Below are 11,254 nucleotides of genomic sequence, written 5' to 3'. Positions count from 1 at the left end.
TGAAGCAATAGAACACGTTTGACAGAAAGGACTTTGTTTTCGCTCATAATGGCCGCCTGGTTATCTGAAACGAGCTTTCTGTGTTCAGAAGATAAGATTTTTTTTATTAGGCGTCAGGATGTAATGTCTTACAATTCGCCTCTAAAGCGCCAAAGAAAAATAGCCGTTATCTACTCAATTAAGCATTGTGATGAAGTCACTCGTGGATATTCCTCCATCTCTGGCAATACAAAAAGCCCCGACTGCCCTGATAGGATTGAAGTCATTTTCCGTTTTATCTGTGGGTCAGGTGGCTTTGGCGTGCATCAATCAACATAGACGCCCAGAAAAACAGGTTGTTAAAAACCCCACACAAGGAGAACGCTAATGGGCAACCCCTACATGAACCGGTTGATTAATTTCAGAGGCCATCTCCCTACGGGTAGGTAAAGGTTATCCACCAAACAGGCACATAATGATGGTCAAATAAAGGTGAAGTGGGCTATGACTAAGCTAGAAGGGCTGCGGCACATATTACAGGAATATGAAAACAGATGAGAGCGCACTACTGTCACTTTTAAGCAAGTACAGGCCTACACCATATAGGACTACAAAGGCTAATACTTTTCTTTAAAAAAATTATCTAATGAAAACATCAGGCGATCTCTACGGCACTGACAACAGAACAGTCTAATGTTGTACTCATTTAAAAAAAAGGTTGGCCATTTTGTCCCATGACTGCCGATCTATGCATTGAAATATTAAACTCAAGAAACATAGTTGCATTATTACATTACTTATGCTTGAGAATATGAAAGCAGTCTCCCGACCAAAAGGACACACACATACACACCAATAGAGCAATGGAGACAAACCAATATGAATATGTCAATAGACGACATGAGAGCTTGTGGGGGCCTATGTGTCCGCTGGTGTGGCCACCGAATGCGGCGTGAGCGCGCATTCAAAAACCAGTGTTTGAAGACGCTGAGTGTGAGTGAACGAGTGAATGGCAGGGGGCGGATGCTTTCAGGTGGTCCACGCGTGGTACGCTCATATGCTTTCATTTGGGACTGATGGAATGAGCGCGACCGAATGGGATCCGAGTCCAGCGCCACTGTGAAAGACATGAAAACCTACGGACTTGGTTGTGGAACTTTCGGAATCGGACAAGAGAAAGCTGCTTTTGTCGTGATGGGAATATAACGTTGAAAATATGAAAATACGAGATGATACCTGGTGCGTGTCGGTTTAACATAATTATAGAGACTTGAGGGACTTTCCATGGCTTTATATAATTCCGCTGGGACCTCTGAGGTGGAAAAAACGATGTCCACATATGAGGATCTGGGTGCGTTCTATGTGGATACCGATGGCTATCCACATGGCTATATATTTGGATATACCAGTCATCTAATGCGAAGAAAAGCTCAGGTAAGCTCATGACAAATTTAAAATATTGCATATGCAACTAAGGTATTGCAAGTGGTTATATTTTGTTGTTGACTGAATGTTAAAGAAGTCTGCGTCTTTATCAGAAGATACGTTTACTTTTGTTTGTTGATGACTCGCCGACGTTGTCCAAGATTCAGCACGTTGAACAGCGCCCGTTCTTCCGTGGATAAGATGTTACTTCGTTGTCGTGATGAAGTTAACAAAGACGGGCTACTAAAATATACTGTCAGAGTAGGTTATCATGTCTACGAAAGTATACTGTCAGAGTCGGTTATCATGTCTACGAAAGTATGCATTTGAAAGTTAGCAGAAGTTTTAGTGCAACATGCATAAAGCCTATTGATAAATGTCAGTTACACTAAAAGGAGTCACGAGACCAGACTTTTCATTTTTTTGCTGAACACCTTTTTATATACTGGCGCTTTTGAGTGGAACAAACTACCACATCAACTCAAAGCCATGCCACCCATAACTTAATTTAAAAAGAATGTCAAAAGCTGGCTAATGATCGAGCTACAGAAGAAAGGAAAACATTTCTGTATGTAGTAATACTCTAGACTATGACAATGTCGTCCTTTGTTTTGTTATGTTATCTGTCTAACCAATGTATGCCCAGTAGGCTAGGTATACTGTGTAACCTAGGATTACTACGTTTATGTTTCTACTTTTTTTTACCATTTAAGAGGACCACAGTGGAAATACGTGTTCAAACTTGTTTTGTGTCATCCTCGATGATTGTAAATGCATTATCCGCATGTGTGGCTGTATTGTGTTTAACATTGTCAAATGCATCTATATTTCTATTGTCAAATAGAAACTAATGAGTCATTTTCAGTAGGCTTGTCAATCCACGCAACAGCAGCAGTTGTTTGACGATAATGCATATGAGAAACACAGATATGAGTAATGACAGCACGTCCGTAGCCTATGTCAGATATCAATGTCTGTACTGTGAGCCGACATTAACAGCCTAATCTATAACGAGTAATTGTGTCAGATAATGGTCAGGTGAGGGCGCCAGAGCAATACGAACCAGGGCCTTCGTCTCTTGTTATAAGATGTGGTGTTAGCAGCAATCCCAACCCGAGTACAATAGCCTACTGTGGGGCGAGCGTGAGTTCTTGACTATAAATCATTTCGATCACACAGGCGCACAAAATACATCCAAATGAATTCTTTGTATAGGGGACTTGACTGTAAACGAGTAGCTTCGATAATCCTTCCGACCAAGCACTCTCCATCCTCATTGTTGGAAATGTGCGGACTTTGTTATGCAAATGCATGCAATTAAAATGTCGATCACAAAGCCTAGCAATTTTTTAAAGATGTCGTTCATAAATTGAAACAGTAGCCTAATCCTTGTCATCAAGAGTGAAAATAAGTGATGAACGTTTTGGCAAAGTAATATGAGGTTTATTACAAATTATACAATTGAATCTCCATTATGATCTATTTTAGGCCTATGTGCAGTCATTGTGAAACTGAACTTGCTTGACAGAGCGCCCCATATCCCCTAGTCAAACGTCCCATCACAAAGTTAGAACAAGTTGAAACCGAGAGCTCCACCCATCCATCCCATGTAGGCTAGTGCTTCATCTGAACAGTCCACCAAATTGAATTCTGCCGCTGTCAGACGCGCTGTGGGTATGAGTTAAACTGCCAAGGGACTACTGCAAGGACTATTTTATCACCATACATTGTTCTGGGCGATTTACCAAGATATGGAAGGGCCAAATCGTCACCAATAAATGTGGGAACTGTAGGCAATAGCGTTAGATAGGCTGGAGGTTCGATCGAAAAAGTGTGTGAGTTGGTAACGTAGACGAGATGTACTCACAGTATTGGAATACGGCTCGAGGACGCAAACCAGACTACAGGAGATATACGGTGAGGTCCCTTGAGTAAATCGATGGATGATATTTCAGATGTCTGAGATGAGTTAACTATACAACTTTATTTGCTATTGCATTGTGTAAAGTAAAACATCAGACCCTGACTACTTTTGTTTATATGGAGACCTTTGCATATCACCTTTAAGGGGCAATCAGATACATACATTTTTGTACTTATAAATTAATTACATATATATATATTACCCATTGATTTTGTAAGAACATAACTTATAAATGCCTCATGAGCTACCCCATCAGAACCCCAAATATAAGCCTTTTTTACTACTTTTGTTTTGTAAACAAACACTGTATAGCCTGAATACATGATTAAAAACATGATTTTAATCTGATGGATGGCCACTCCTACAATCCAACCATAGCTATGTCTATGCATTTGAGAGTGCCTACATTTCTTCAGCCACATTCTGCAGCTGTTTACCAAATCAGTGGTGGGGTAACCGGCTGCTTTGTTGTTGTTTGAAGTACAGATTGCCCCTTTAACCTTTCACCTTTATCCTAATTTCTCATTGGGGGTTTGTTGAGTGTGATTACCACCACCATTATTATCAAGTTACAATCCTCCATCATACAGGTGTGCATATGTGTTTTTGCTGTATTGGTAACTATTGGTAACTTCCCTGTTTTATAAGGTTGTTGAGGGAGAGACCCTGATATCTCTGGGAGTCAAAGCAAGGAGGAGGCTTCAGTCGGCGCCGGTGGAGGAAGTCGAATGCGGCGGCCGGCCGAACCCTGAGGGCGCTGGGTCAGTGTCTGTGACGGAGTTGAGTCACTACGGGGAAAAGGGAGAAGGCGAGGGGCCCTTGTGCCAACGATGCCAGATCATCGCTACAGAGCTGAACAGGCAAGCGCTTGCTTTGGCCGATCCTGCGTCCCTGAAGGTTTGTAACTTTGAACGCTCCCCTCTTCACCAATAAACAATTACTTAAGGCAACCGTCCCAACAGTGTAGTCGGACAAACAATTCTGCTTTTATATATATATCTTTTTGTCATGGTTTTAGGCTTATAGATGCTGTCACTGCATGGTTTAAACACCCAGAACAAAAGCCCAAGTAGGCCTACAGTTAAAAGATTATAACTTCAGATAGACATGTCATTGAGGTCTCCTGAGTGGTGCAGTGGTCTAAGACACAGCATCCCAGTGCAAGAGCCTTCACTGAAGCACCTAGTTCAAATCTAGGATGCATCACATCTGGCCATGATTGGGCGGTGCACTTTTGGCCCAGCGTTGGCAGGTAGGGCGTCGTTGTAAATAAGAATTTGTTCTTAACTGACTTGCCAAGTTAAATAAAGGTAAAATCATTTTAAAAATTTGGTTCAGATAGACATGTAGCCTATGAATGAAACGCACACAAATACCAGATAAATCTACAAAACAGCTGATGTTACAAATTATTATTTTACCTGTAGGCTATATCACAACCTGGCTATTGCTTTGAGGAAAAAACAGGGCATAAAAGGCTGCTGGTGTCCCATAACCTCTCATGGGCCTATCCCATGATTTCCCATGTGAATGCCATGGGACTTTTGCATAAGAGTTATTTTTAAGGCTTAGAACCATGATCATAGGACAATGTAGAAGTGTGGAGAGGCATTTGATACTGAGGTCTTTTGTCAGGTTTGTATTGCTGAGAATAATCCTCAAAGTGCACTCCTGTCCCAATTGTGGTCGGGGACATTGCTCATGGGCCTGTTGCCAATAGTGACAGCGCTCTCTTCCCATCCTATCAGAGCAAAAGTAGAACTTGGCGAATTCGCTAGATGCACCCAGCTATGATACAGTATGCGCTGTGCTGTGCATGTGTGTGAGAGATAGTCACAGAGGAAGTCAGAGAGTGAGAGAGAGAAGCAGAGAGAGAGAGAACAATAAGCAGAGAGTGAGAGTGAGAGAGAGAGAGAGAAAGATAAGCAGAGAGAGAGAGAAAGATAAGCAGAGAGAGAGCGAGAGGGAGTGAAGCAGAGAGAGAGTGAGAGAGAGCGAGAGAGAGAGTGAAGCAGAGAGAGAGTGAAGCAGAGAGAGAGAGAGTGTGTGAGAGAGAGAGAGTGAAGCAGAGAGAGAGTGAAGCAGAGAGAGAGAGAGTGTGTGTGAGAGAGAGAGTGAAGCAGAGAGAGAGTGAAGCAGAGAGAGAGAGAGTGTGTGTGAGAAAGAGAGAGTGAAGCAGAGAGAGAGTGAAGCAGAGAGAGAGAGAGTGTGTGTGAGAAAGAGAGAGTGAAGCAGAGAGAGAGTGAAGCAGAGAGAGAGAGAGTGTGTGTGAGAGAGAGAGAGAGGGAGAAAGATAAGCTGACCGATTGAGAGAGACAGAGAGAGAGAGAGATGCATAAGCAGAGAGAGCAAGAGAGAGAGAGAAAGTTTTGGTAACACTTTATTTGGAAAGTCCATCTGTGGATGCTCTTCAGACTACCTACAGACTATCAGTAACATTTCAACTACTAATCCTAACCCTTATCTGAGCGAGAGAGAGAGAGAGAGAGATGCTTAAGCAGAGAGAGCAAGAGAGAGAGAGAGAGAGAGAGAGAGAGAGAGAGAGAGAGATGCATAAGCAGAGAGAGCAAGCGAGAGAGAGAGAGAGAGAGAGAGAAAGATGAGCAGAGAGAGAGAGAGAGAGAGAGAGAGAGAGAGAGAGAGAGAAAGATAAGCAGAGCGAGCGAGAGAGACAGAGAGAGAGAGAGAGAGAGAGAGAGAGATGCATAAGCAGAGAGAGCAAGCGAGAGCGAGAGAGAGAGCGAAAGATAAGCAGAGCGAGAGAGAGAGAGAGAGAAAGAGAGAGAAAGTTTTGGTAACACTTTATTTGGATAGTCCATCTGTAGACGCTCTTCAGACTACCTACAGACTATCAGTAACATTTCAACTACTAATCCTAACCCTAATTTTAACCCTTATCCTAACCCTAAACTTAACCCTTACCCTAACCCTGGCCCTAAACTTAACCCTTATCCTAACCTTAACCCTAGCCCTAAACTTAACCTTAACCATAACCTTAGGCTCATTTATACTTTGCCTATCGACATGTCTGTCAACAAGTGTCGTTGGTCAAAACTACATTTAATGTATACTCTGGTGGACTGTCTGTAGACCGTCACTGCGACTGTTGGTTTCCTTGTCGCAGACAGATGAAAAAGTTCAACTTTGACCTGTAACGACTGTAACAACCCTGGGTTTATAAGCGCGGATATCGACTCTGCCGCTTGAGTATGCTTTTGTGGCACAGTCAATAACGCGCTGAACTTCAGGCTAGAAGGTAGATGGTTCAGGACCTGTTCCCTGCTGTTTCATTGCAAGACTATAAACACCAGGAAATATTCCCACGCAAAACAGAGATATGACCCCCCCCCCCCGGATAGTCGCTCTGTAGAGTGAGAGATTTTTTGCCCATTGAGACAATGGACCCATCCAGTTTTCAGAACTTGACCAGTTCACACCCTGGTAAAAAAAACTCTGTCTTCTGTACTTGTCAACACATTTTCAAACTTGCGCACTTCCTATGTCTGACCTTCTCCTCCTCTACCATGGTACATTTTAATGTAACCCGCTTTGGCTTACATGCATGTGATTTCTCCTACTCTTAGCAGTCAAGATATTCCCTATTATAAATACATTACTGTTGACCAGTGGCCATAGCGAAATGTAATGCACTATGTAGGGAACAGGAGGCCATTTGGGACGTGACCAAGTTATTTGCCCAGCATATAAAGGGGACCTAGTCAGCACTTTGAGCTCATCATCATGAGTGATGGCTTTCATCGGGATCCCCATCAGCCACGGAAGAAGGAAGTGCTGAACATCAGAAATGGAGCCAGTCATGTCCATTATTATTATTATTAAGTGTATCCAGATAGTGTTCATAAAACGCCACTCTTCCGTACGTTGTCCAAGGCAGTTTTATGTTAACCTTCTGAGAAGACCGCTTTGGTTATGGAGTTAGTCGGATTTTTGAATAGGATTTGACAGAACATCTTCAAGCTGAATTTATCACCATTTACCACACACTTCTCAGTAACACACCCCACTGGGCACACACTGGATGAGGGTATAATATAATATAGTATAATATAACCCGAGTATAATTGAATATAGTATAATATAATAACAATATATCCCAAGTTTCCCTTGGCTCTTTTGTTAGATCATGTGGAAATCCATGCCAGATCACGCTCGCTCTATCTGTGAGATCGGCATGTCATTCCCAATAACCAAATCTGAAATGAAGTCCACCTTGACTCCACGCTATAATGGTGGTACGGGCCGGCATACTCTCTCATGGGGCGTGGGTTTCTGTCCATGCGTGATGGTATAGGGGCATGTCATGTATCAGGCAGAGATTTGATTATCACCCCCCTCCCTGGGCCCATGGATAGTTTAGTCTGGCTTGGAGTCTTGGGAGCGACATTTTGTTTCCGGGAGTTCCAATACTGTACCATGCCATTGCATTGTGTGTGCTGTATGCATCGCGCTGTTTACTAAATCTCTGGTTAAGTTTGTCCTCATGGAAATTGTTCAAGAAAAGTTACAATATTTAAAAAAAAAAAAACAGCTGCAGATTAGAATTGAATTCATCCTATATATTTTAAATACTACAGTGCATTTGTTCACAGCGCAATTGCGGGTAGAAAATGTTGCCCTGGGCATGTGCCTAACTAACCGTAACCCCCAGGTCATTTGGCTTGGTGTGATGTAGTTTCGGCTCATACCTCATGGCCTGCCTGCCTGCCTCAGACTATGGCTGGATTTCAATGGCTTTTTCTCCCTCCTTTACTTTGTGACCATTGATATCAGTTTGAACAAAATTGCTTTTTCACCACATCATGTCATTTTAGATCAGTGTTCAAGGAAAAGAGATGAAGACCGGAGCCTATTCTAGATTATTGGGAAATGGCCTAAAGCGCAGTCTGTGTCAGAATGGCACCAGCCACATTGAAGGGATGGCTGTTTCCTTGAGTCTGTTTAGTCCTCACTTGGTTTTTATGTTTCCACAATTTTTATATTATAAACACAGGGTCGTATAGTTGTCTATACACAGGGTCGTATAGTTGTCTATACACAGGGTCGTATAGTTGTCTATACACAGGGTCGTATAGTTGTCTATACACAGGGTGTCGTATAGTTGTCTATACACAGGGTCGTATAGTTGTCTATACACAGGGTCGTATAGTTGTCTATACACAGGGTCGTATAGTTGTCTATACACAGGGTCGTATAGTTGTCTATACACAGTATAGTTGTCTATACACAGGGTCGTATAGTTGTCTATATACACAGTTGGTCATAGAGTTGTCGATACACAGGGTCGTATAGTTGTCTATACACAGGGTCATAGAGTTGTCGATACACAGGGTCGTATAGTTGTCGATACACAGGGTCGTATAGTTGTCTATACACAGGGTCGTATAGTTGTCTATACACAGTTGGGTCGTATAGTTGTCTATACACAGGGTCGTATAGTTGTCTATACACAGGGTCAGTTGTCTATACACAGGGTCGTATAGTTGTCTATACACAGGGTCGTATAGTTGTCTATACACAGGGTCGTATAGTTGTCTATACACAGGGTCGTCTATATATGCTCAGGGTATAGTTGTCTATACACAGGGTCAGGGTATAGTTGTCTATACACAGGGTCGTATAGTTGTCTATACACAGGGTCGTATAGTTGTCTATACACAGGGTCGTATAGTTGTCTATACACAGGGTCGTATAGTTGTCTATACACAGGGTCATATAGTTGTCTATACACAGGGTCGTATAGTTGTCTATACACAGGGTCGTATAGTTGTCTATACACAGGGTCGTATAGTTGTCTATACACAGGGTCATATGTACTGTATAGTTACACACGTGTGAGAACTGAGTTTCTTTGGAAGTTGGAGAAGCCATTTGTCGACGTGCCAGTCTTTGCTCAGAAGTTTGTTGTTGGAGAGCTCTAGGGTCCATTTAAAAATAAAAACATGTGTTTTTTCAAAGATATTAAAAAAATTGCATAGACCAAGGTCTGAGCATCAAATTGAATTTACTTAGCTTACTTCAAGTGTTTCCCAGGACCTCCAAACTATAAACAGTTCAGATGGTGTCTTAGGTTGAGGTATATGACTCATGTATCATATTTAATTTTCAACACATGTGCAGAATTTTTCTCAACTAGAAGGACATCATATGAAAGGGAGTGTGAATGTATCCACTCTCTCCTTGATGTTTACTTTTACCTAGCCATTGTTATATACAACAGCAAGTGCCTCATTGTCTTTGAAAACAATGCCAGTCGCGGAGTGTTAATAACGGAGGACAAAGAGGAAGTGAGCCTTGTTGATCTTCGCTCTGCTCTGAAAGTGTATTCCTTTAGACATCTTTGGTTCAATTCAATCAAACCTGCAGTGCATTGCAGTATTTAACTGTGATTATGCTACCGCCACCATCCTGGTAGCATAAATAGTATAACTCATGTAACTACAAACATTTGTTTTCAAACAAAAAACTGGTTTCTCATGACATCATGCCACCCTCAAGCTCTGGGAGAAAATGCTCCCACTTTACCCAAGCTCCCACCAGGCAACCACCTAGAACTGTTGGTGTTTGTTTTCAACCCTGCCTTGTCTGAATGCCACCGTTGAGAATGGGCAATGTGTTTTGTCATAGATTAGACAGGGATGGCATTTCTCATAGGGTGCTGCGGGTCCTGGTCGGATGTTATCGGCTTCTTGGCAGAGAAAAGTAGCATGGATTTGTCCAAGATTGACCAAGTTGTGATGTTAAGATTGCCAACATCCTCATGGGAAACATACTGGAATATGTGCAGGTGCTTGCTAGGAGTCCAAACACAGAAGGTTTAGAGTCTTAATGTATTGAAAACAAAACAAAGTGAGAAGTAGGCATTGGTCTGAAGCCTAAAAAGAAAGGAAATTCACATGAGCAACACACTACTCCACTCAAGGTTTTCCAGCACACAGCTTTGACCTACTGCAGTAGTTATATTGGTCTATTGTACTTCAAACAATGTGTATGCAGGTTTCTTAGGATTCAAACCTTCTCACACAGCCTAATTCATCCTCTTAGAGGAGGTGTTCCCACAATAATGTCATTTGTACCGCATGCAAGTTAAATGATCGGATTCTTCACACACCACACTAATCCAATTGCACTAACTTTTCAAGCTTGTTTTTTAGTATATTAAATAAGCTTTTCTTTTATACTTCCAAGACCATCATGCTTGATTGAGCAAGCTATATTTTCTTGTAGTAATGTGGTGCCTGCCTGTATTTCCTTAAAGCTCTTTATTTAGCACGACGTAGGTGACAGGTAGCCCTAACAGTTAAGAGAGTTGGGCCAGTAACTGAAAGGTTGCTGGTTCGAATCCCCAAGCTGAATACAGTAGGTGAGAAATCTGTTGATGTGCCCTTGAGCATGGCCCTTAACCCTAATTGCTCTTATAAGCCACTCTCTATAAGAGTGTCTGCTAAACGACTTAATATAATGTCATTGAGAACAAATATATACACTGAGTGTAAAAAAACATTATGAACACCTGCTTTTTCCTAGACATAGACTATCCAGGTGAAGGCTACGATACCTTATTGATGTCACCTGTTAAATCCACTTCAATCAGTGAAGAAGAAGGAGACAGGTTGGAGAAGGATTTGGACTATTGAGACATGGATTGTGTATGTTTGCCATTCAGAGGGTGAATGGGCAAGACAAAAGGTTTAATTTTACATTTGAGTCATTAAACTATTATCTTATTCAGAGCGACTTACAGATAGTGCATTCATCTTAAGGTAGCTAGGTGGGACAACCACATATCACAGGTATATAAATGACATTTATACTCAATAAAGTAGCTATCAGTAGAGTCAGAGCTAGAAAGGGGTTCCTGATTTTCCTGATTGACTGACCTTCATAAAAGTAATGATTGACTGTAGT

General features: G+C 41.9%; 1 protein-coding gene across 3 annotated transcripts in view; it reads left to right on the top strand.

Annotated features, from left to right (window-relative positions):
- Positions 1-910: 910 nt before the first annotated feature.
- The window catches only part of kif26aa (kinesin family member 26Aa), a 176,028-nt gene continuing 165,684 nt past the window's right edge, over positions 911-11,254 (top strand). Inside the window, exons 1-2 of one of the 3 annotated variants that reach the window (XM_024419610.2) lie at positions 911-1,413; positions 3,977-4,225. In XM_024419610.2, the coding sequence (XP_024275378.1) occupies positions 1,264-1,413; positions 3,977-4,225 (399 nt within the window). In that variant the 5' untranslated portion in view covers positions 911-1,263. Of the gene's footprint in view, positions 1,414-2,893; positions 3,322-3,976; positions 4,226-11,254 lie in introns of those variants that run through there. The other 2 variants (XM_024419609.2, XM_024419611.2) reach the window with 2 other exon arrangements.

The sequence above is a fragment of the Oncorhynchus tshawytscha genome, linkage group LG05 (genome assembly GCF_018296145.1).
Source record: "Oncorhynchus tshawytscha isolate Ot180627B linkage group LG05, Otsh_v2.0, whole genome shotgun sequence".
NCBI lineage: Eukaryota > Metazoa > Chordata > Actinopteri > Salmoniformes > Salmonidae > Oncorhynchus > Oncorhynchus tshawytscha.
Note: the sequence above shows the minus strand (reverse complement) of the source record. Positions and strands in the feature narration are given on the sequence as shown.